The sequence below is a fragment of the Phalacrocorax carbo genome, chromosome 2, assembly GCF_963921805.1.
Source record: "Phalacrocorax carbo chromosome 2, bPhaCar2.1, whole genome shotgun sequence".
Taxonomy (NCBI): domain Eukaryota; kingdom Metazoa; phylum Chordata; class Aves; order Suliformes; family Phalacrocoracidae; genus Phalacrocorax; species Phalacrocorax carbo.
The window spans coordinates 151,977,672-152,000,839 of record NC_087514.1 but is presented as its reverse complement, the minus strand read 5'-3'; the positions used below and the strand labels follow the sequence as shown (position 1 = coordinate 152,000,839).

At 38.8% G+C, this 23,168-nt stretch overlaps 1 protein-coding gene across 1 annotated transcript in view; it reads left to right on the top strand.

Annotated features, from left to right (window-relative positions):
* Positions 1 to 17,543, top strand: part of ITGB1 (integrin subunit beta 1) — a 44,595-nt gene extending 27,052 nt beyond the window's left edge. Inside the window, exons 8-16 of the mRNA XM_064444932.1 lie at positions 483 to 578; positions 1,490 to 1,579; positions 2,322 to 2,462; positions 2,594 to 2,796; positions 4,775 to 5,013; positions 6,398 to 6,620; positions 7,856 to 8,088; positions 10,191 to 10,357; positions 16,317 to 17,543. Of these exons, the coding sequence (XP_064301002.1) occupies positions 483 to 578; positions 1,490 to 1,579; positions 2,322 to 2,462; positions 2,594 to 2,796; positions 4,775 to 5,013; positions 6,398 to 6,620; positions 7,856 to 8,088; positions 10,191 to 10,357; positions 16,317 to 16,382 (1,458 nt within the window). The 3' untranslated portion in view covers positions 16,383 to 17,543. The remainder of the gene's footprint in view (positions 1 to 482; positions 579 to 1,489; positions 1,580 to 2,321; positions 2,463 to 2,593; positions 2,797 to 4,774; positions 5,014 to 6,397; positions 6,621 to 7,855; positions 8,089 to 10,190; positions 10,358 to 16,316) is intronic.
* Positions 17,544 to 23,168: the final 5,625 nt, after the last annotated feature.

The window sequence follows — 23,168 nt, the reverse complement described above, 5'->3', positions numbered from 1 at the left end:
CATTATTTTATCAGTTTGCTAGTCTTTGTGTTCAGAAGTATTTTACTACTGTGAAAAATACTGTAAAAGAGAGAGCATGACCAGTTCTTTTAAGACTGCTTGAAATCTTGTGATACGAAGTGTGTGGTTCTTTATGAAACAGAGCAAAATGTGGTGGTTTTCACTGAGATAAGTCATATGGAAAATTACCAAAGGTAATTTTATGAGAATGTTGAGATTAGGGATTTAACCTGGAGACTTGAAGTGGCAGGGAATATGATAATGTGAAGTCCCATGAAGATAGGTGGTTTTAATATGGAATCTTTTCAATACATGTTCGTTTTCAGAGGTTGTTTTACTTTAGAACTGTGATGTAAGCTGGCTAGTTAGAAGTCTTACGTAAGTTTCTAAAGGTGATTTGTATTTATGATGTCAAAGTCTTTCTGATGGTTTTCTAGCAATGTGTCACAAATTTGAATTGCATTTTATGCTTGATTTTATAGGATTATCCCTCTATTGCTCATCTGGTACAGAAGCTTAGTGAGAACAATATTCAGACAATCTTTGCTGTTACCGAAGAGTTTCAGGCAGTTTATAAGGTAAAGATAAATAACGTCGTTCTGGTCTCTCTACATCTTTTTGCCCAAGCACTAAGGCTGACTCAGATTTGCTTGAAGTCATTAAAATTGCTTGATTTGAAATTAAAATAATTATGGAAGTAAGTGATTGTGTAAGCAGTATTTTGCTACTCACATTTTTATTAAGCCATTTTTACCTGTGCAAGTTGATACTGAGTGTGTGTAATTTCCAAGAACAAAGTGCCCCTCCTCCTTGCCCCTCTTTATAGGTAGGAGGGAGAGAAGAACATATTTGCAGTGCTAATTTTTATGAACACTTTTACAGCAAAATAGCTGAGGGGGGTGTGGACACTGAATCAAGAGACACCCTTATGAAAGAACATATTTTTTCCTATGTGGTCTATTTATATTCCTGATGTTTAAAATTAACCAAACTTCTGGATGTGATTGTGAAATAGGAAGTGACTGTGTAAAGGGAATGCATATTTTTTCCACTCTTTAACCTAACAAGGTGGTTTTTGTTGTTTTGGCATTTTTAAATGATGTGAAATCGTAAGTTTTTTCTTTTTCATTGGAAGTCATCGTTTATCTGCCTATCTTTAATGCACTGGAGGTATGGGTCATCTTAAAGGTCTTGAAGATATATGTGGTCAACTTGTGCAAGAGAAGGTCGTAGTATTCTATTACCAAATTTAACATGAAAATGTGAAGGAGAAGAAAAAGCTGAATATTTGTTTATACTAGTAGTGCTATGCATAACTGGTAAAATAATGAAGATCACTGGCAACACGGTAGCCTTGTTTTCTGAAGTACTTGATCTTGAGTAGTTAATCCACAAAAGCATTATATCGCTGTACAGATATTTACAGTACAAATTATACTCTTTGTTAGTACGATTCTAATTTTCCTTTTCCTTTTGTAAATATTGAAAGGAATTGAAAAATCTGATACCGAAGTCAGCAGTGGGGACATTGTCTTCAAACTCCAGCAATGTGATTCAGCTGATCATTGATGCGTACAATGTAAGTTCAGTTTTTATTCAGGTAGATTAGTTTTTCTTCCCTCTAAGTTATTATGAGTTTTTCAGGCAGATACTCGAAGGTGGATTTAATTTTTTTTCTACAAAATAGGAAGTGAGTATACTAAACTATAAAAGTACTGCCATTGCAGTAAAACCACATTAGACATTCAAACGCTATGGCAATAAGAGGTTAGATGACTAGAAACATACGCTCTTAAAGCCACTTAAAACAATACTACAAAGAAAAAGTTATCATCCATGTTTTCTCTTTTAAAAAATTAAATCCACAACCAAAAACCACACTGTTTCTTCAGTACCTTCAGTTCTTTGCTTTCCTTCCGTGTGGAAGAGAAACGAGACATTTTGCAACCTCTTGACCCCAAAGTAAATTTCCCCGTCAACCACAGGGAGTCCTGGGTTTGGCCCCAAATTATTTTCTTCATAGCTGTGTCGTGTAAATAAGACCCATTTCTTCTTTGGAGTACCTGGAGCAAACAAGTGCCTCAGACATCTGGGGAGACCTGCCCCGACCCTGCGTAACAGGGTTCAACTGTGAGAAGAGATCACCACAGTACGACTACAGACAGCCCTGGGCTGGTGTTTCTCGGTGCATTGGAGTTTACATAATTCCAATGTGCCTGTGGGATTACTGGTTAGAATGTGCATAGTTGTATAATGTCTTTTTTTTCAGCAAAAAGCTTAATGCGACTCAGTTCGAATTTAGCTAATAATTATTGGTTTAGTCCCTTTCTTCAGAGGTTATCTTGGAAAACAGTAAGCTACCAAAAGGAGTGACAATCAGTTATAAATCTTTCTGCAAGAATGGAGTGAATGACACACAAGAAGATGGAAGGAAATGTTCTAACATTTCAATTGGAGATGAGGTAACTTACAGTATACATGCTGCTACCCAAATACAAAATTAATTTAAAATGTCCAACACTCAGTATTTTTTTAATAGTTACAGGCAAAACACCTTTAAATAATGTGGCACTCCATTTATTTTTCTTTGTAGGTTAAATTTGAGATTAATGTAACAGCTAATGAATGTCCAAAGAAAGGACGAAATGAAACAATTAAGATTAAACCACTGGGATTCACTGAAGAAGTGGAAATTAATCTGCAGTTCATCTGTGAATGTCAGTGCCAAAGTGAAGGAGAACCTAATAGTCCAGCCTGCCACGAAGGAAATGGAACATTTGAATGTGGTGCATGCAGGTAAGTAAATAGACGTTTTATTTATTTTTGCAAAAGGGGAATATTAGCAAGACCTTTGTTTCGTTTGGTTTTACTAATTTCTTTAAGTGAAAGGACAAGAATTTGTTACAGACGTGTTTCTTTTAGGATATTTTGACATGCTGTATTATGTCTGCAAAGAATTCATGTGCTGGAATTCATAGTATTGATCATTATATTGGCTCTATTGCACAAGTCAGAGTTAAAATTTGGCCTTGAGTCAGTTCTTTAAATGATATAGGTCCTACCGCTTTTCCTGTTTCTTTATTTAAGTGAGAGGTCCGTTTAATATGGCAAAACTATGGATTTATGGAACAAAATAAATGGGATTCATCTGTGATATTCTTGCAAATATTCATACTGATTTAATTTTATCCTTCTATTGTGAGGTCTGTGGTCTTGAGAAATTCAAAGGCTTCCTAGTTTTTTGGGAGGAGCTCCTACCCAGATTGGCACCAACTGTGGAAGAGTAAAAAGTCATAAAAGAACAACCTTTTATTTTGGATGACATCCCCAATCTCTTCTCCCTAATTTATTTTGAACCTTTTGGGGTCTTATTACAATGTTTCTTCTAATTGCATAGCTCTATAGATTTTTCAGACTATATATCGCTTTTTTTGTGTACATATGCCTTTGAAATGTCCATTATTTATTGCTCATCACAGGGATTAGATTAGATGTGTATTTCTTAGTACATATTTGAAAAGTAAGTAAAATGATAGGGGATTTTCTGGTATTATACACAATGGATGACACATAATAAAAGCAGAGCAAAATCTTAGCATTTCAGTGGAGACTGGTTGAAGATCAGCCTAGTAAGTCAAGGTTTTAGCCTTTTCTTCCCCTCCAAGAAACCTACAGCAAAAATGAAAACTTTTTCTTCCTGGAAGCACTTGAGATGAGAACGGTAAGAGCAGAATGAATTTAAGTACTTCTCTAGGAAAACAAGATCCAGGACTTTGGAAAACAATATTGACTCCTGCTCAATGAACTGTAACTGAAATGAAATTTGTAAGTCTCATACCTCATGGTTTAATATGTTACTGTTATTAAAAATAAAACAAAAGATACCAAGTTTAATCTTAGAGGACTTTTGACATAGAACTGACGAATGTTTGCCTCGTGAATTTGTTGGTGGTAGTTAACAGGGTGTTTGAAAGAGGTATGGCCACCTAACTGCTCAGAATTCTGTAAGTTGAGGAATAAGCCGCTTTGGGCCATAAGTAGTGGATACATTGCTCCAGTTTGCAGTCAGTTTTTTACGTTCCCTTTATATAAGAAAAGCAGATTTTTCCCATCTTTGTTTAGAAAGACTTACTAAACTTGGTATCACTGTCACTGGTGTCCCTGTGGTTTCACATAGGGTAGAATAGAGCCGTGGGTAAAAACAGTCTTTTGCTTTTGCGACAGTAACAGTTTCCTGATGGAAGCATTGTTCCTGACTCTCGACAACAGCTGGTCAGTCAGTGCTGGGAACAAGAACAACCTCCATTTGTTCGTTGATATTGTAACCTTGATAATGAGAAGTGCTGATTCCTGAAGATCTTGTCTCAGCAGCTTTGAAGATCATCTGCTCTCCTGCCAAATTGCTGTTCATGGGAAATCTTTTCATGGAAAGATGACAGCAGCTACAGTGAACAGCCACTGTCACTTAAAAATAATTATTTTTCTGTCACAAGAGAGGGATTAATAGCGCTTATGTGGCAATTTAGAGTTGGTGACACACAGTTTCTCACCTGGATCAAGTAATCGACGTAGAAGCAATTTAGTCCAGTTTGCTCCAGTGGCTTCAAGAAAGGCTATGTAGAAGTCAGCTGGAAATCTCATTTGAAGTTTTAACTTGGAAAATCCCTTGAGAGAATAGTCACTCTTACTCCTCTTCTTTGTGCTATTTTTGCAGTCTTTATATTGTATGACTTTTAATTAAGTTTATATTTTCAGTCATGTTTTTACCTTGTAGGTGTAACGAGGGACGTATTGGAAGACTGTGTGAATGTAGTACAGATGAAGTAAATAGTGAGGATATGGATGCTTACTGCAGAAGGGAGAACAGCACAGAAATATGCAGTAACAATGGAGAATGTATTTGTGGACAATGCGTATGCAAGAAAAGAGAAAACACCAACGAAGTGTATTCTGGCAAATATTGTGAATGTGATAACTTCAACTGTGATCGATCAAATGGTTTGATTTGTGGAGGTGAGAAACTGCTTCAGAGTTTTCTGCAGGCAAAACTGGCCAGCAGTTCACAAGTCTGTCAATTCTACCCTGTAGAGTAGCGATACTTAGCTTGTAGGTTATAGCTACTGATAACAGAGGTGAGAATATCCACAGATTCAGTGATTGAAAATGCCTATTAATAAAACAGCTCTCTGTGATGATGAACATATAGGATGTTAGTACACGTTTCACCTTCCTTGAATCACAGCTCCAAGAGAAGGATATGAAGTGAACTTGACTTCTGCTGTTTATTAGAGAATTATCATCAGGTATTGTAGTAAAGAATGCTGAGACAACTGGCCTGAAATTATAATGTTATGTGTCAATAAAAGAGAGAATGACCTCAGCTTACTTGTAATAGTGAGTGCTTGACCTGGTGCTTAACAAGATACCAGTGAGACTATTCTGAAAGGTAAGTGAAGATTAGAATGTGCAAGATCCAGAAAAACACCTTAAATGCTTGAAACAAGACTCTTGACAGCAGTTAATTCCTGAAATCAAAAGCAATTTAGAAAATCTTCTGGCAACCAGTGTCTAAATTGGTTTGCTGCATGTATTTTTGTCCTGTAACTTCCCTAGGCTGCTTTGCATGTGGAAGTACCTGGTAGGAGGGTAACTACTACCTCAGTCTACACCTGTTGCTCGCCAGCTCCACAAAGAGTAGGAGCAATGGTAGTGGTGTTCCGAAATATATGGTGACAGATAAGCATTGACCTAAACACTTCATTCTCACTGTAGTCTCTCTCAGGAGAAGGAGGGGTGTAGCCAAAGATCTTTCTGTTTCATCCAAATCGCCCTTCTAGAGGTAGATGTATCCTGTTCCTGTGCAGGGAGTATAAGGAGCATAAAGTTTGGTTGGGTGGATGAGGTCAGAAGTACAGCAGCTGAATGGTGGTATTCTAGGGAGCTGAAAGTGTTTCATTTTTCTGTGTTGTGATATCTAAGTTAGTGCATTCCTCATCTTTTTAGGTGCTGCTTTATAATTTACGTAGTGATAGATAGAAAGACAGTAGTGATCAATGCATCTGTATACGTATAAAATTGTGAACTGAAGCAGTTCTGTAATGCTCTCCACCCAGGAGATATGGCCATCTAATTATTCTGTTCTTGATCAGCTTTCCCTAGTCTTGTTATTTTGTTTATGAAAGGAAATCCAAATGTAGCAGAACCGAAAGGGGAGAAACGCCTGTAAATAGCTTTTCAAGGAGCTAATATTTATTCTGTAGCTCATTCATGTCTTCATTATCTCTACACCAGGGCTTTCTTTTGCCTATATCTGTCATGAGATGGTGAACATTTATATCTTACTGTCATAAATTTTGTGTTAGGCTTCATTTCACTGCAATATCTTTTCAATGCACAGGAAATGGTATCTGCAAATGCAGGATGTGTGAGTGTTTCCCCAACTTCACTGGCAGCGCGTGTGACTGTTCCTTGGACACGTTTCCATGTATGGCATCTAACGGGCAGATTTGTAATGGAAGAGGAACCTGCGAATGTGGGACCTGTAATTGTACAGATCCCAAATTCCAAGGCCCCACATGTGAAATGTGTCAGACTTGCCTTGGTGTTTGTGCAGAGCACAAGTAAGTACCTGGAAGGTCGGGTCTAAGCTTCTATACATTAAGTTTGTGATATTTACATGTGCAGAATTTTTAAAATTAGGCTTTTGATGCTATGCTTTATTCTGCCCTGAAGCGTAGGGACATCGTATGATAACACCCCTTTAGAAAGTAAAAGTTGTTGGGTGAGAATCAGTGGTTACAAACAGAACACTATTAATACAGTATTTTGATTGCTTCCAAGTAGGCTAACTATTTCTTAAATTCTTTCCCTGCCATTTTTTGTTAGGCTCAGAAATGCGTACGTTATGTTAAATGAGTTTTAACCATTCAGATTGGCTTGGACAGATTACAGCTTTCCCCTATTTCATGTATGTTTATCAACAGCCAACCTTCTGCAGAGCTGGAGGGAACATAGGTCTATAATGTGACAGGCTGTGAAGTCTCATCATCCTGACCTCTAGAAACTAATATAACAAAAGTACTTGTATACTGTGCAATTTCCATAGTAGTTAAAACTTCAGCTGAGCTTTTTGCTTAAAACTTTTATTCTGAAACTCTATTAAATAAGTCAAACTATCCTGACAGTCGAAAAGTAAACCTAGATTTGTGTGGGCCAATGAAGTTTGCATCCCTGCCTTTGGAAATCCAAGTTTTTTGAAAACAAGCATTTTCTGCATGGAAACTTTGAAATAAGTTTATGATTAGTGGCTGGGCTGATTCCTGGCTTTGTGCAGCTGACTTTAAGGTTTTCTCTCAGCACAGTCTTCTTATTATAAAAATCCTGCTCAGTCTGCTTTTTTTCATTGAGTTATTCAGAGTGATAGCCTACTGTAAAGCTTGTCACTCAGTTTGTTCTTTTTAACCTGTCTCTCAGATACTGTTAAACTGTAATTATTATGTTCCTACACTGCCCTCTGTAAGAGTATTCATTTTCCATGTGGAGGTGTTGAAAAAGTTTGGGCCTTACTTTCTTTTAAAGATTAGGGTAATTTTTTTTCCCCTGTCCTTGAAGCCCATGGGTCATCCAGAGAATGAGGAATTTATTAATGGGGGATTTTTTTAATCAAAAAGTACATAAATGTTCTGGCTGGTGAAAAGCTGTGTCTTGCTTTATTTTTTCCTGGTCTTTATGGCAAAAGGTTTGGTTTTGTTGGGTTTTTTTTCCACATTTTCTTCTTTATATCTCTTTAGATTAAATGCTAGAAATATTTTGTGAACATATTAAAAAGCATTGCTTCTGATTTGTACTTCCACAGGGACTGCGTTCAATGTAGAGCTTTCGATAAGGGAGAAAAGAAGGAAACATGTTCTCAGGAATGTATGCATTTCAACATGACACGGGTAGAAAGTCGAGACAAGTTGCCGCAGCCCGGACAGCCTGATCCATTGTCTCATTGCAAAGAGAAGGATGTTGATGACTGTTGGTTCTACTTCACATATTCTGTCAATTCAAATGGTGAAGCCAATGTCCATGTGGTAGAGACCCCAGGTATGAACAGGACGTTGCCTACTCTCCCTTCATCGTTGTTAATTCACGCAGTTGTTGTGTACGACAAAGTAGCTCTGGTTGATTTGCATGAGTTAGCCGCATTTGGAAATAAGTACCTGTTCCCTGAGCGAGAGTTTTGGATGACTGGAACTTGAGTGGCTTTAGAAAAACCTAAGTCTCTCTCGATCTAGTTTTTTCAAACCTCTAGGCTGACAGAAACAGGTTTTGTTTTTTAAAAACAAAAAGTTCATCAGATATGTGTATTTGTTAAAGCATTTCATCTTTCCACTTGACATGCTTTTCAGGCTTGTTTTACCTGTTTTGTAGCAAGTCCTAGATATCTAAATTTTGATAATGTTTTTGTCCAGGCTTGTGCTGCAGGTTAGAAACAATGGTGTCTGTGGGGTTTTGCTGCTTTTTTTCTTTTCCTTTTCTTAATGAGACCGGTCTTAAGCAAACACCACAAAATTGCGTACTGGGCTGCAAACTGCTTAAGCTATTTCATGTTGGGAGCCATTGCTTTTACTTAACAGAGGTACCTTCAAGAATAGATTTGAAAAACTTTACTTGGTAAATCCTTAGTAGTCAACTCTTCTTGATTTTGTTCAATCTTCTGATACAAAAAGGAGAACAATTCAATAGCTCAATTAGTAATGTACCATTTATTAATCAAGAGTGTTGTTATTTTGAATCGCTGGATGTTGCATCTAACAGTGCAAAAATTCTGGTTTTGTACACTAGCAGCATGTGATCTGATTTTTATAAGTCTGATACAAAATACACACCTTACTTGTGTGTTAAAAGGTTTAGTGCTGTATTCTACTCAAGGAATTTTCAGAACCAATGATTTGGGTGATCATCGCTTAATACAGTTCAGTGGTCCGTGGCTCTTAGAAATAAGTGCCACTTCAATTCAGAATATTTTTAAATTCTCTAAAAATGTAGTCCAAAGTATAGAATAAAAATTTGAGCCCTGCCTTCTTTAGGGACAAGTCAACACATGCCCTATGCTTTTGGGGTTTGACCTTTTCTTCATGGATAAACTTCTGTTGCCTTAGTTAAGAGCTGAATCAAGCTTTCATGCACAAGGAGGCACCTTAATTTTGTGTCATATGAGTGCTGAAGGAACAAGCTCTGTTCAGTGGAGCTGTATTCAGTGAAGCAGACACTTGTTTCTTACTGGTTCCCAAGGAATTCCTGCCGCGTCCCTTCCCACTTCCCTCACTCCTGCAGAGGCAGCGACCAAGATTAGGAATCTGCAGTTTGGGGGCGAAGCAGTGTTCCTACTGACAGCACAGGAGTTGCACTTCTTTGCTTCTGACTCCTTCAGGCTGTGCATCGTGCTCTGCAAAAGCCCTTGTTCAGTTTGTGATTATTCAGAATTTTGTATCAATAGAAGAGTTGGGTGTTATTTTGGAGGATATGTCTCCATATATGCTTCTGTCAGCCACTTTAAATGATTTTGCATCTGTATTACTCTTTCTAAACACATAATTCACTTATTTTGAAAGTACATTATATTTTTATCCAAAGATGATGTGCCTTTTCAAAAATTTTATTTCATCAAAGATCAGTTCCCAGGATGAAGAAATATCCTTAAAGTCTGTCTCGGGAGCAAAGTTATTACTTATGTCTATGTTAGCTACTAACAATCCCAGCCATCTGAGGTAAAATGAGGAACAACCTTTTTCTGTAACACTGTTGATAGAGTATGTGGGGACTGTTTTGCTAGTCCGCATTTGTACTCTAGCTGGTTGAATTGGAGCTCTGAGTTGGAGCTCTTGTATGTTTAAAATGCAATTGCTAGTTATTTTACTCTAATCTAGATGAACGTTTAAGGGGTTAAGCAGTATGTAGACTTTCATCAGAACATGAATTGTTCTATTGCTGAGATTATACAGAAACTGGAAGGATAAAAATAAGCTGGAATGTTACTGGATGTACACATTCTAAAACTTATGTTATTGGGAAGGAAAATTGTATTGGCATATCTCTGATATTCAAGATGCTAGCTTCAGTACAAAATAAAATTTAAAAACCATCTGGATATGCATTACCTTTACTATTTTGTAAAATCATCCTTCCCTCGCTTTGTTCCCTAGAATGTCCCAGTGGCCCTGACATCATTCCCATTGTAGCTGGCGTGGTTGCTGGAATTGTTCTTATTGGACTTGCATTATTATTGATTTGGAAACTACTAATGATCATTCATGACAGAAGAGAATTTGCTAAATTTGAAAAGGAGAAGATGAATGCCAAGTGGGATACGGTAAGTCAAGAGGCTTTAATCTGTATAAAAGCTGCAGTAGTTGAGAAAGAATAGAAGGGTTTTGTTCATGTGCCTCAAACGTTTCAGATTGTATTTCTGCCTTTTGGCCTATGGAGGAACAGAAATATCCTTATTTTAAGCTGACTTTAAAACACATTATGTGTTACCTCTAGCAGAAAAAACAAAATCCCAACCCTCTATGAGAAGTACCTCTTGGGTTAGAAGAATGAGTAGTTACTTCAGTTGAAATAAAATTTCAGAGAGAAAATGTGATGGTGACAGAATTGTTCAGTTTTGCAGCTCTACCACTCTTTATTTACAACGTATTATTAAAATGTTGTTAGAAGATGAGTGACTTTTCTATAAAATGAAGAAGAAAATTTTATGCTTACAGAAGAGATCTTGTAAATACTCATACAGGTTGAGTTGGGAGATTTCAATAACTGGTCATGAAACCATGGCTGGTACTGGTTTGTGGAAGTCTTCCCAACCAATTGCCAACAGAATAGTATGCAAGAAAACCAAGCCTATGGTCTATAGGCTTACGTAGGCTATAGGGTTGCTGCCTCTGGGAAATTCTAGGAATCTGCTAATCAACACCTACGTATGTTTGATGAGAGAATAATTTTTAAAAGTCTTCTAGGAAGTCTTCTGGTTTTATTGAAGAAAATGAATTCTATGCTGGAAAAAATATTAACATTTTTTCTTTACATATAGCATGATTTTTTTCAGTGATAGTTCAGAATGTAACTTTTATTTTTTCCTGTTGAATTATTCGACATTGACCGTTTCTTTTACTTCAGCAAGAAAATCCAATATACAAGAGCCCTATTAACAATTTCAAGAATCCAAACTATGGACGTAAAGCTGGTCTCTAAGTCTCAGTTTGTATCTTCTTTCTTTTTCTTGCTTCTTTTTTTTCTTTTGCATGTCAATTCAAACTCGCTGTGTGTCACAGTTAATCACAGTTTGAGTCTTGCTCAGTTTATCTACTGCTGATTTGATTCTGGGGTTTTAAAAGAGTGCAGCTTGAAAACTTTTAACTTGTTTTGACAGCAAGATTGCTTACTTACTAATAGCACCAGTACTAGCTTAAACTATTTTACAAGTGATTTTTTTTTTTTCCTTTTTTCTGGGGTGGGGTATAAATATGTGGATATATAATAGAACAGCTGTTAGAATTGAAGAAGCTCTTTGGATTGTGGAGAGCAACAGCGTTCAGGGGAGGGTTTGTCTTCTGTTTCCTCAAGTCAGCAGTCAGTTTGCTTACAGTTGATATGGTTGCAAAACTGGTTTAGATATTCCTCAGATATCCCAGCCTATAAATATCACTGTTTTTATTAGAATAACTCTGGGAACATTAAGAATAGCCCTACAGATTTTTTTAAGTTTTTTTCACTGCTTTGACTTATTAACCTAATATAGAACTAGCCTGTATTTAAAGTCTAAAATGCATATACTCTACTGGCTTGATAATTAAATATGCATCTTACTTTTTCCATCCCTGTTTCTATTGAAACTGGCAACATCACAGTCCTTGCAGCCCAGTTACCTTGGGGGTCTCCGTAAAAAGAAACATCAGTAAGAGAGGTGAAAATGTTCTTGTTCCCTCCAGATGCATTTTCCCCCAGTTTCTTAGTCCCTCCTAAACTCTGCCTGAACACCTCATTTCTGTTTGGAAATGCTGATTTCAGAAACAGCAGAATCCAGAAGAGCAAGTCGTTAAACCAGAAATTATGGATATCTTCTGTAGACTTTGAAGTTGCTCCTTTTTGAATGCTTTAGGTGTCGTCCTCCTTCCCTGGGATCCCCAGCTGCTGGGGAAGGAGTGAGAAAGAGAGGATGGGATGGGGAATGGATGTCAGAAGAGCATTGAGAGATATGAAGTATAGAGATCAGATTGGAGGGAGGGGAATGAAGAAGTCAGGAAGGCAGCACATCCCTTTAAATATCCAAAGGCTTTTTGCAGGAGCCAGTAGAAGGGAAGGATCTGTATCTCTAATTTTATTGTCTGCTGCCTCCCTTTTCACTGTTGCACTCAAAAGATTTCGTAAGGGAAAAATGAGGGGAGAAAGCAGGACTGAAGAGTATTTAAGCTCTGTCCTCACTGTGACTATTTCAAATACTTTGTCTAGCACTCTGAGCCCTTCCTTGATGAAATATACTTTCCCTTTCTTATTGCAATCATTTCACTTCACAGTGTGTCCAGAATTGATTGTAAAAATGTTCATTTTGCTTGTCTCACCGACCACATTTACCTCCTTTCCATTTTTCTTCTCAGAGGTGATTATTCTGAGGAGGAAATGGAGTTCGTATTCCTTCCTAACATATCACAAAACCTATCTGGTTAAGCTTCTGTTACCTTCTCTTGTGCCATTCACTTGATTGTGTACTTTCTGTTGCATGGAGGAGAAGCATCTAACAAACCATACATGTGTAACTTCCATTCTGTGCTCTAGTTCTCCACCCCACGACTCTTTCAGAATCTAATGTCCTCAGTGCTGCCATTTCTCTTCAAAACGTACTTCTTGCGGAAAGCTTTCCTCTTGTGTAAATGGAGGGATTGACTTCTGGCTTTTGTTTTACTCACTGCAAAGATTAAAAGTATGAAAGCGTACAGGTTTTTAAACATGACTTTATCCTTTCTGGTATTCATAGAATAACAGAACTCTGGGGAGAGAGGGAGGCGGGTTTAGCTTTATTTGCCACCAAAAGGGAGGAGATCAGTATTGGTAGAACAGGTCACCCACAGAAAGTAAAAGAAAATCCTCCTTTCCCCTTTAAGTTTTTCTGGGGTTTATAGATTGTGGAAGTAACCTTTCATTTAGGTGAAGAAAGAGTTGTCTTATATTGCCAAGGCAAGAAAGTAATCTGAAATCCCATTACAAGAAAATTTCACTGCAGTAGGTTCCCTCCAGGTGTATACATATACAATAAAATAAACTGCATGCAGCTTGTGTGACTGTTCCCCCTATTCCACAGCAGTCATACACACATGTGGCTTGGCTACTGCCATGAGTAAACTGCAGCACCATGAAGCTTCTCATGGCCCAGGTGCCTGAGAACCAGTTCTGGTCCGTGATGTGTGAATGACTTGCTGCCACAGTATCCTTGCAGTTGTTGCTCAGCTAGGTTGAACCAAGCTCAATCAGTCTTTGGCCTGCAGCATAGCTACTGCCTTAGTGTCCTTTCACTGCTGTCGGGCCTTACTGTCTTCGCTGCCTGTCTGGTTTAGATTTGTGCCGTTATGAGAGTATTTACTCAATAGCAGGCTAGCTGCAGTCCTTTAGTCTTCCAGTAGTGGTAGACAGCGCCCTCTGTCACCTTGCCTTTAACCTTGGCCTTCGCACTTCATCTGATGCAATTGCATATTTACAGGTAGACAGGTGACTTGTTTTATATTGCTCTAAAATAATGACGGATATTAATGAGAGCTGAAAATAGTAAGGACCAGCTCTTGAGTAATATATGTAGATGAGTTAAAATACTCTAGAGTGTAGTTTCTTGCGGTGACTTAGGACTTAAACCCACTGTAAAGGTAGTTTAAGTGACTGTTGAAACAGTAAGTCCATGGAGAAAAAAAGGAATAAGAAGGTTAATCAAACAGCCTGTATAATAGGTTCATCTTCATGCAACACTAGACTGAACTGTTACCCTCTGAACAGCCCAGCCTAGTTGAAAGTGAATGCTGTTGCAAGAACATAGCTTTTCATTCTCTGCTGAAGGTGCATTTTTTTTTTCAAATATCTCCATCTTTATTTTAATGCATTTCACTCGATCTTGTGTGTAGTTATTTTTTGTTATTTTTTATTTTGGTTTCAGTGTGCATGGCATTTTCAGTTATAGGGGCATGTAGCAAAAGTGTTTTCCAAACTTTGCATGTTTAAACCAGTGTATTCTCTGCAGTGGCATAAAGAAAACAGGTTTATTTAAAACAGTGGTCTTATTCCAAACTTGCTGTCTTGGACAACCATGTTGTAGTAGCTGGTTAAAAATCTGGAACGCTGCTAATCTCTGAAAGTCTGTGCCATGTGCCAGCTGCGAGGGGCCTGAAGTGCAGCGAGAGTTGTGTTGGACTACTGGACATTTATTTACTACTTCCATGTTTAATGATAAGCTCTCTGCAATTTTGCATTGATTAATTTATCTGGCTGAGAACTAGCCACAACACTGTATTTCCATAATTTAAAAAAAAATAAAATTCTCTTAACTCCCCATTCATTTCCAAACCCCTAGCTGATATATTTTTAATCAAGGCAGAGTTGGCCTGGGAACTGATAGAAGGGTCTTTTGCTGTTACTTTGTATTTGTGAAGTATAGTCAGCACTGGACACCTAGTTCCTCCTTCATCGCAAGCCAGATGACATCAACTCAGATCTTGAGAAGAGTGAGCAGAGAACTCTGACTTCCATTGTCCAGCAATCCAGGTTCTGGCTGGACTTGAGAGACTAGGCTGGAGTCTTTCTGGTCTAGGTGGGATTGTATGTGCCTCATTGCTCTTTGCATGTGGAGAAGCCGGCTTTAAGGAGAAACACCCTTTTTCTGTGACAGGAACCATGACAGAAAGGCTAAATGGTCGTCCTTAGCAGCAGCAGCTGCTGCTATTGCAGCAGACCGGTTACTTGCCCCATACCACATGTTGCAAACAGGCAACAAACTTCCCAGGAATTGTGATAAGAAAATTTCATGCCAAGTTGGCTTCCTGCTTGCCTTGTTACCTTTTGGCACATCCTGTAGTATTCCCAGTTGATTTTTCCAGGTTTATGACCATGAAAAAAGACACATCTGGTGTGTGTGAGTGTCTTGGGGGAGGATTTCCTTTAATTGACTGTAGGAAAAAAATTTTTAACCTGAAATGTTTTAAATGCTATGTAAACCAATAGAGCAGAATTGAATTAATTTAGTTTTATAGGCCATCTCAGATTGGAGGGAACTTTGAAGGGAGAGAGATTCCCTTACAGCTGATTAAGGCCAGCTAAAGTTCTGGTCAGAACTGCGCTCAGATTGACATCTGCACGGTACCGAGCTTCCTCCAAAATTATTTGTGTATGCAGAGGAGAGCTTCTGTGTGGTAAACAACATTAACTGAGGCTGAAGTTCAGGTTGTGTACTGCAGATCCAGGCTGTATCAGTAGAGTCCCAGCGGCAGCCCTTTCTTCTACTAAGATTTATCTATTAATATTGAGTTCAAGCTGTTTGTCTTAGGTGTGCAAGGATGCCATAACTGGAGTATGATTTACTGAGATAAAAGGAAACCTGGGAACAAAGGAAGCTTAAATAAGCTTGATTTAGAGGTTTTCAAATCTCAGCGAGAGGTGTGAGTGGTTGCTCTGTAGGCATTTCTCATATCAGTAGAAATAATGGTTTTTGTTACAGCACTTGACCAGTACAGAAGGTTCTTAGTTCTAACTGTACATTTTGTGCATATGGGGGTTGGGGGGGACCTACAGGAATAAAGTGAGAACAAGTACTAAATGTTCAATATATTTTGAATGTGTATTATCAAAATAGCACAAGCATTTCCACTTTGTTTCTAGAATTAATTTATAATACAAGATAAGGTATTTAAATGTTTATTATAGAAGAATGTGGTCTGTGGTCAGTTGTGGTTTCAATGTTGTTTACAATTCTGTTCTTTTAAAAACATGATGGGCTGCAGACCCCTGAGGTGGTAGCTCAGCCCCGAGATGACCATATGAGGTTCAGCAGCTTTGAAGGAAATCAGTGGTGTAAACTGAACAGGCAGGACCGTGCCCTAACCCCTTGCATTATTAGCTGAGCATGCCTTTGTTCAAGTTGCTAGAGGGAAAAGTAGTTTGAGTAAGCTGTTTGTGTGTACAAACCAAACATTAATGGGTAACTTCTTAAGCTAATTTCTTAGGCTAATTTTTACAGTTCTCACAAACACAGTGCTTTTTCATCTTTTAAAATGTTAATATAAATATTTTTCTTTTTCTAGGGTGAAAATCCTATTTACAAGAGTGCAGTGACAACTGTGGTCAATCCTAAATATGAGGGAAAATGAACACTGCTTGTGTAACTTCACAACACTGTATGCAGCATAGCAATTTTTGTAGTCACAGTAAGATAGATTTAGGGCAAACTGCAGTGATTTTACTAATTCATTACATATAGGTTTGTTTTCTGTGCAGGTTTTGAAAATGTACCATATGTAATTTTTATTTTTATGGGGTTTTTTTGCAAATAAAAGTAATCAGTGCCAGGGGTCTGACAAAAAAACTTGAGACTGTGTAGCCTGTTCAGCAATGGTCACATGGTGCCTTTTTGACCTTTTCCACTCCTGTGCTGTGAATCCAGGTCTTCTGCAGGGTGCGATACTGCTGTGGTATGACTGGGAGGGAAACGTTAAAGCAATCGGCATGAGGGTTCTGCCTAGCCATTTAGTATTAAACCTTTTAGCTTTACAGGGAAATCAGGGCTTGAGTTTGCAGATATAATTAAACTTATGTAGCATGGAGCTGGTGGTTAATTGGTCTTCTACTTGCTAGACATATGATTAAGTATATGGTAAGTTGAGTAAATTGGAAGTGAGCAGTGTAAAGGACTGAAAAGCGTGTGCACACTTACTTTGAATTTTTAAGTTGCTAATTGCCAGGTTATGGTTAAAATGAAAGGGTTGAGAAGAATGTTAAGAAGGAAAAAATAGCTTTAAAACACATGCCATTACTGAAGAAGTTGCTGACTGGTAACTTGCTTAGTTTTTCTTTGTAAATTCAAGCCCTGGGTGGCAGAATCATGAATTACCTTACCAAGACATCCTCAAAACACATAAGGGCCTTACGTCATACTGTGTCTTTATTCTGTAATGTTTTCTTGGTTTAAAGCCTGGTGCTTTGTCACCCTTCTAACCTTTTTAATGGCTGTGATTCTTTTTGTAATATTTTTGTATCAACACAAGTTTTGTTTTTTTTTTTTTCCTTTCTTGTGTTTTTGGGCAGTCTTAGCTGTAAATTTGCCTTTACCCTGTAGCTAAGATTGCATAGTTTCTCATGTGACATGAGTCACACATCATTCTTGACATGTGCCATGTATATTTGCCTTTGACCATTCAAACTGCATCATGGTCATATTCTTGTTTAAGTGCCTTTTTATTTTAAGTTGTTCACTTTTTACAGTGCTATTACGGAAGTTATTTATTAAATAAAAGTACGTTAAAATACTTCAATCTCGTCTCTTTATCTTGTAGAAGTTGATACCATTCAAGAAACCTGAGAGCTGTGTCTGTTTGGGCAAGAGTTAATAGGCATTGTAATCATACCAGATATGTCCTTTAGATCAAATCTGAGACAAGCCAAGCAGAAGGGGTCTTGGGTAACAGATGTTGGCTGTGGTACAAAACGCACGAGGGCCAGGGTGCAGCACAGTGCTTTGGGTACATACAGTGGCCATTGCCCCCCTTGGGCATAACTCGCCTAAGGCCGCTACTGGCGGGATCCATAGCGGGGTGGGGAGGTTCGCAGCAGCCCCTGGAGCAGGGCAGGCACGGGTGGCAGCGGCAGGGGAGAGCAGAGAGCTGGGGGGTGGCTGCTGGATAGACGGAGCATCTAAGCCCAGCCATGGGAGGGACGGGTGTGAGATGTGTCTGTATTCCCCGCTGATGGGCCTTCATTCTGATCAGCTGGGAAGGTGAGGGGAGGAGGCTGTCAGTCCTGTTTGTATTTCTGAGTGCTGTTTTCTGTCTGTGATGCTCTGTCTGTATGTATGTACTGAATCCATGTTTTGCACGTGTGCGTGCGCATGCTTACTGGGGATACATGCTTAGGCTCACTAACGGTTGGACCTGGGGACATGGAGCTGCTGCAGCCTGGTTTCCCTTGGGCTACCGGATTTGGCAACAGGTACATTTTCGGTTGTTTGGTGCAAACGAGAGCAAACTCGCAGCAGGGAAGAAGCTGTGCAATAATTTAGCCTGCTGTCTTTCATAATGAAGTCCATAGTACCGCTCTGGATTAGTTCTCACATTGTGAATGTTCGTTCTTGTGTTGCCTTTCCAACTAAGGGAACCAAACCAGCCTGCGAATGCCATCTAACCTCACCACAGGATAAGAAAACAATGGGAGCTGCACCTGTATATACAAGCTCGTGTTATCTGTTCCTCTTGATACTGACTCCGCAGGATGACAACTTGACTGCGGCCATGATAGAGCAGACTTTATTTTGGATATTTGAGTACTTGCCTCCCTCCATACTGCTTTGGTCACTTCCCCAACAATACTGAGGATTTTCAGTAGCTCCATAAGAGAAGATGCAGAAATTTCTTCTAAATGCATTCTGTATTAACTTGTCCATGAAAATTGTCTTCACTGGAGACAAGGCAGTGGATAATTTCTGCCCTTTATGGGTCTTGTTTTTTTCAATGTTCTAGTAACATTAATCCCAGATTTTTCAAATTGTATCCAAGTCCCCTTCAGATCTCTCTTTTTACCTCTCTGTCTTTCCCAGACTGCACAGAACACTGGAATCCCAAACTGAGCAGAATTCATGTCACATGGAGAGTGGGATGCTGGCCTTTAACTCTGATCCCTAGACAACATTACCAGTCCTCCTAAATTAAGCAAATTTTTAATAATGTGTGCATGAGCCTGGTTCTGTCCACCCATTTGTGTTACATGTTCTGCAGTTTCCTTAACAAGTCTGGTTTCAAAAAGCTTTTGTGGATCGATAGATGGCTTTTTTCACAGAGATGGCCCTGAAGGCTTTGAATTCAGGTGGCCTGTTAAGGAGAGCTTTTTTTTTTAAGTCCTTGTTTAAACTCGGTTTCCAGTAGCCATTTCCAGCCAGATGGAAGCTGCTTAATATCTCCAAGTGAACAGTTGCTTACATGAGAGAGAACAGCTGCCATCCTACAGTATCAGATTCAAGATACTGTAAGTGTCACAGAGCGTATGATTTGCTTTACAGCAGGATTGGATGCTTTAGCTGAGAGAGATGGTGTAGTTCAAATATGGTAAAATTTAAGTGCTGGAAAACAGAAGTATTTCTGCATCCTTTCTGGCTTGTAAGTACTGACCTTGGCTACTTATCCTGAATTCAGCAAGTGGGAGAAGCAGTGAACTCTTGCAAAAATACCAACAGGTGCAGAGACTCAAAAGACTGTGATCCCACACAAGCCAGATATAAGATGCCAGCAGTATATCTGTTTTAAAAGAATTACAGTTAGTACAACCATAGTCTAGCTGTCATTAATCCATCAATTTTGCCAATTCCTCTCCAGGAACTAAAGGGCTAAGCTAGAATTGCTTTATGGCAGTTGTTAATAAAACAGTTTCTTATCCTGGATTGAAACTATAACAGCAAAAATACAAGTCAGCTAAAGAAAATAGTTCTTTGTAATCACGTAGTTTATTAAGTAAAATCCATGAAGTAATTTTGCCACAGTATGTTGAGCCTTTTGCCTTAAACTACCTCTAGGTTGATTGAAGACTAGTCTAGAGCACAAACAGCCTGTCGAGCACCTATATATGAGGAAGTCTGGACTGATAAATATGTACGTTCTTTGATGTTTTTCTTTCCTTTTCTGTGCAACTGCACTGCTCCACAACGTGACCATTTTTTCTTTTCCGTAACAAATACAAATTCATTCCCAGAGGAGCACAGAACGTGAATAGGGGAAGAAACCTACAACTCTATTTTTACATAAAACTCTTCTATTGACTAAAGCTTTGGTATTGATCAAGTAGAAACGGAGAAAGAGTATGCTGTAGCTACAAAGTTCTACTATTTAGAGGTGTTTTCCAAGCACTTACCTTTTCCTTTCTGAAAAATCAGAATTGCTGCCAAAGCAGTTGTCTAGCAGAAAGAAAATATTTATAAGCAACTGTGAATACAAGTACCAGAAGAGAGCGCTACAAAGTAATTAAAGTTGAATGTTCATTAATGATAATAAATACATTAACTTATATCTCATTAAAATTGATAAATTGCAGCTAGGAAAAAAGCCACTGTAGGGTATAATTTTAAATCAATTAAAAATATTTGTGTTAAATATTAATTTTGAATGAATTTGAAAGCAGATTTTTTAAAAAACAGGTTAACAGTAAACTGAAGAGTTTTTAATAAGGATGCTGACAGAGCATAACAGGCATATCAAAAACTCAGGAAGGGTGATAATTGATAGGACATTATCATTGCAAGACTGACAAAAGTCAAACCATGTACTAATAATGCCTAATTTCTAAAAGGGAAAGTATAAAAAATAAATGGGTAGCTAAAAATGTTTGGAGGGGGTGCCAAATTATTCTTGGGTACCACAGAACCTGTTGAAGGCAGACTTCAGAAAGATCACACAAACAGAAGGACTGATTAAACAGTCAGTAAAAGAAGCTGATCAAAGTAAGAAGGATGTCCTTGAAAAAACTGAATTGCATTTAAAGGAAGAAAATAAAAAAGAACAAAGTTAAACATTAAAAGTATGCTAAAGAGGATTTAGTGCCTCATGGGAGGCATAAAAACTAATAAATACACTGGAACAAGAAGCCTGACACTGAGACTAAGAAGGACAATTGGAACAGAGATGTAACAGAATATATAAACTCATTCTTTGCTTCTATATTTACTGTGGAGGAGCTTCATGAGATAGCCAACCTAAAATTCCCCATCATGCGGCAAACACCAGAGAAATTATTCAAATTGAAGTGTCAACAAAATGTTCAAGTGATACATCAACAAAAGGAATAGCAGCAAACTGCCAAGAGCCAACGCTAATCATCTAAGAAGGCTTAAGGAACTCAAGGATGAATGCCAGAGCTCGTTGCCATATGAGTGGAAAATGGCGCACGTACAGTCTCAGTTTTCAAGAGGGTTTGTGGGAGTTAAAAACCAGAAGTTATCCAGATGTTTCTACCACTAACTGGTAGAAATTACAAGAACAAGTGGACACATGGGTAAGTGTAACATATTGTGGATGGATCAACATGGGCAGAGGGGAGTCGTACCTCATAATTGTAGACTTCTTTGAGGGAGTCAGTAACATGGTGTGGTGGTGCAGCCCCCCCTAGGCCACTCTGGGATCCCAGAATGAGCCCCATTGTACTGTTATCTTAATCATAACAACTTGGACGCCAGACAATCCCTGTCTGCACTTGAGCCATCTGCTGCCTGACTTGTGTACCAGAATTGTGGCCAGAATGTAAAATATTGTCCAAAGCCAATCATCTCAATCCAAGAGGGAGACCCTTTGAGCTCTCCGAGACCGCAGTGGGCTGTGTGGCCCTGTATCTCCCCCTGGGCTGGGACACCTCTCAGAGTAGATTTCATGAGGATTGAAAGATCGTCTGCTGACGATTTCGCGAGGACTCAAAGGCCTGATTTCGCGAGGCTTGCCAGCCATGAGCTGACAAATGCCATCACGTAAAAGTGAGTAATTTGTGAAACTCATGAAAGGGGAAATTTTATTCACAGGTTAACTTTGGGGGGTCTGTGTATGTGTGCAAGTCAACAATATATATATTATCCCTATTCTTATAAACCATTGACCAAATCTGAGGTTAAGATTGGACCTAGCTCCAGCTAGACTTCTGTCTGAGAGAAGTTTAAAAAGCAAGGGGGCCTATTCTGAACCTTGTGACTCAACGGGAGGGTCATCCTTATCTCCGTGCATCCACAATCCCTCTGAATCGTTCTAACTTGAGTATACCTGAATTTTCCTTTGTGCAATTCTGTGTAAACAATAGAGTGAACCTTGCTGTTCTCGAATCTTTAACTAAGTTGCTGTTGATTGTAAAAAATTCCATCAAACAACTGTTTTAAATTGGCTGATGCCGTTAAGAATTATACAACCTAGTTCACAGTATTATCTCAAAAATATTAATAAATCTTAAATTGCTAACCAAAGCTGTGTAACAAATCATATTCCCGACAATTTGGTGTAGTCGGCCATATCCACAAACCTGCATTTGCGACACATGCAGACAAAGAGAGATCATGTCGTACAAATGGATTTCTAAAGGCTTCCAACAATGCTTTTCATCAAAGACTCTGAAAGAAACTTCAAGGGAATGTGAACAAAATCTTCAAATGAATAAACAGCTATCAAAGATATGAGCTAGAAAACACAACAACTACCCGTCTTCTGATTTGAGAGATGTCATTGATGGAGTCCTCACCTTTCTGCCAGTGCTTCTCCTAATGCAGTCCAGGATCCCATTAGCCACCTTTGCCAGGAGGGTGTGGTCCTGGTTTGCCATCAGCTTGTTGTCCAGTAGTTCCTCCTCTGCAGAGCTGCTTTCCAGACAGATGGTCCCCATTGTGTGTTGGTGCATGGAGTTATTCCTGCCCAGGTGCAGGTCATGGTACTTCCCTTCATTGAACATCATGAGGTTCCTCTGTGCCCAGTTCCCGGTCTGTCCCGGTCCCTCTGAATTGCAGCACAACCACACAGTGTATCAGCCACTCCTCTCAGTTTTGTTATCCTCTGCAAACTTGCTGAGGGTGCACTCTGACCCATCAACCAGGGCATTACAGAAGATGTTAAACTGTATAGGGCTCGGTATCAAACCTTGGGATACACCACTAGTGACGGGCCTCAAGCTAGACTTTGTGCCGCTGATCACAACCCTCTCAGCCCGGCCATTCAGTGGTTTTCAATACACCTCACTGTCCACTTATCTTAACCTGTACTTCGTCACCTTGCCTACACTGATGATATGGGAAACAGTGTCAAAGGCCATACTAAAGTTGAGAACACACCCACTGGTCTCCCCTCAGAAAATCATATTCATACATCTAAACTGAGGGAAATGGTAACAATCTATGTCCAGATTTGATTTTCAGTGACAATCCCTGAACTACC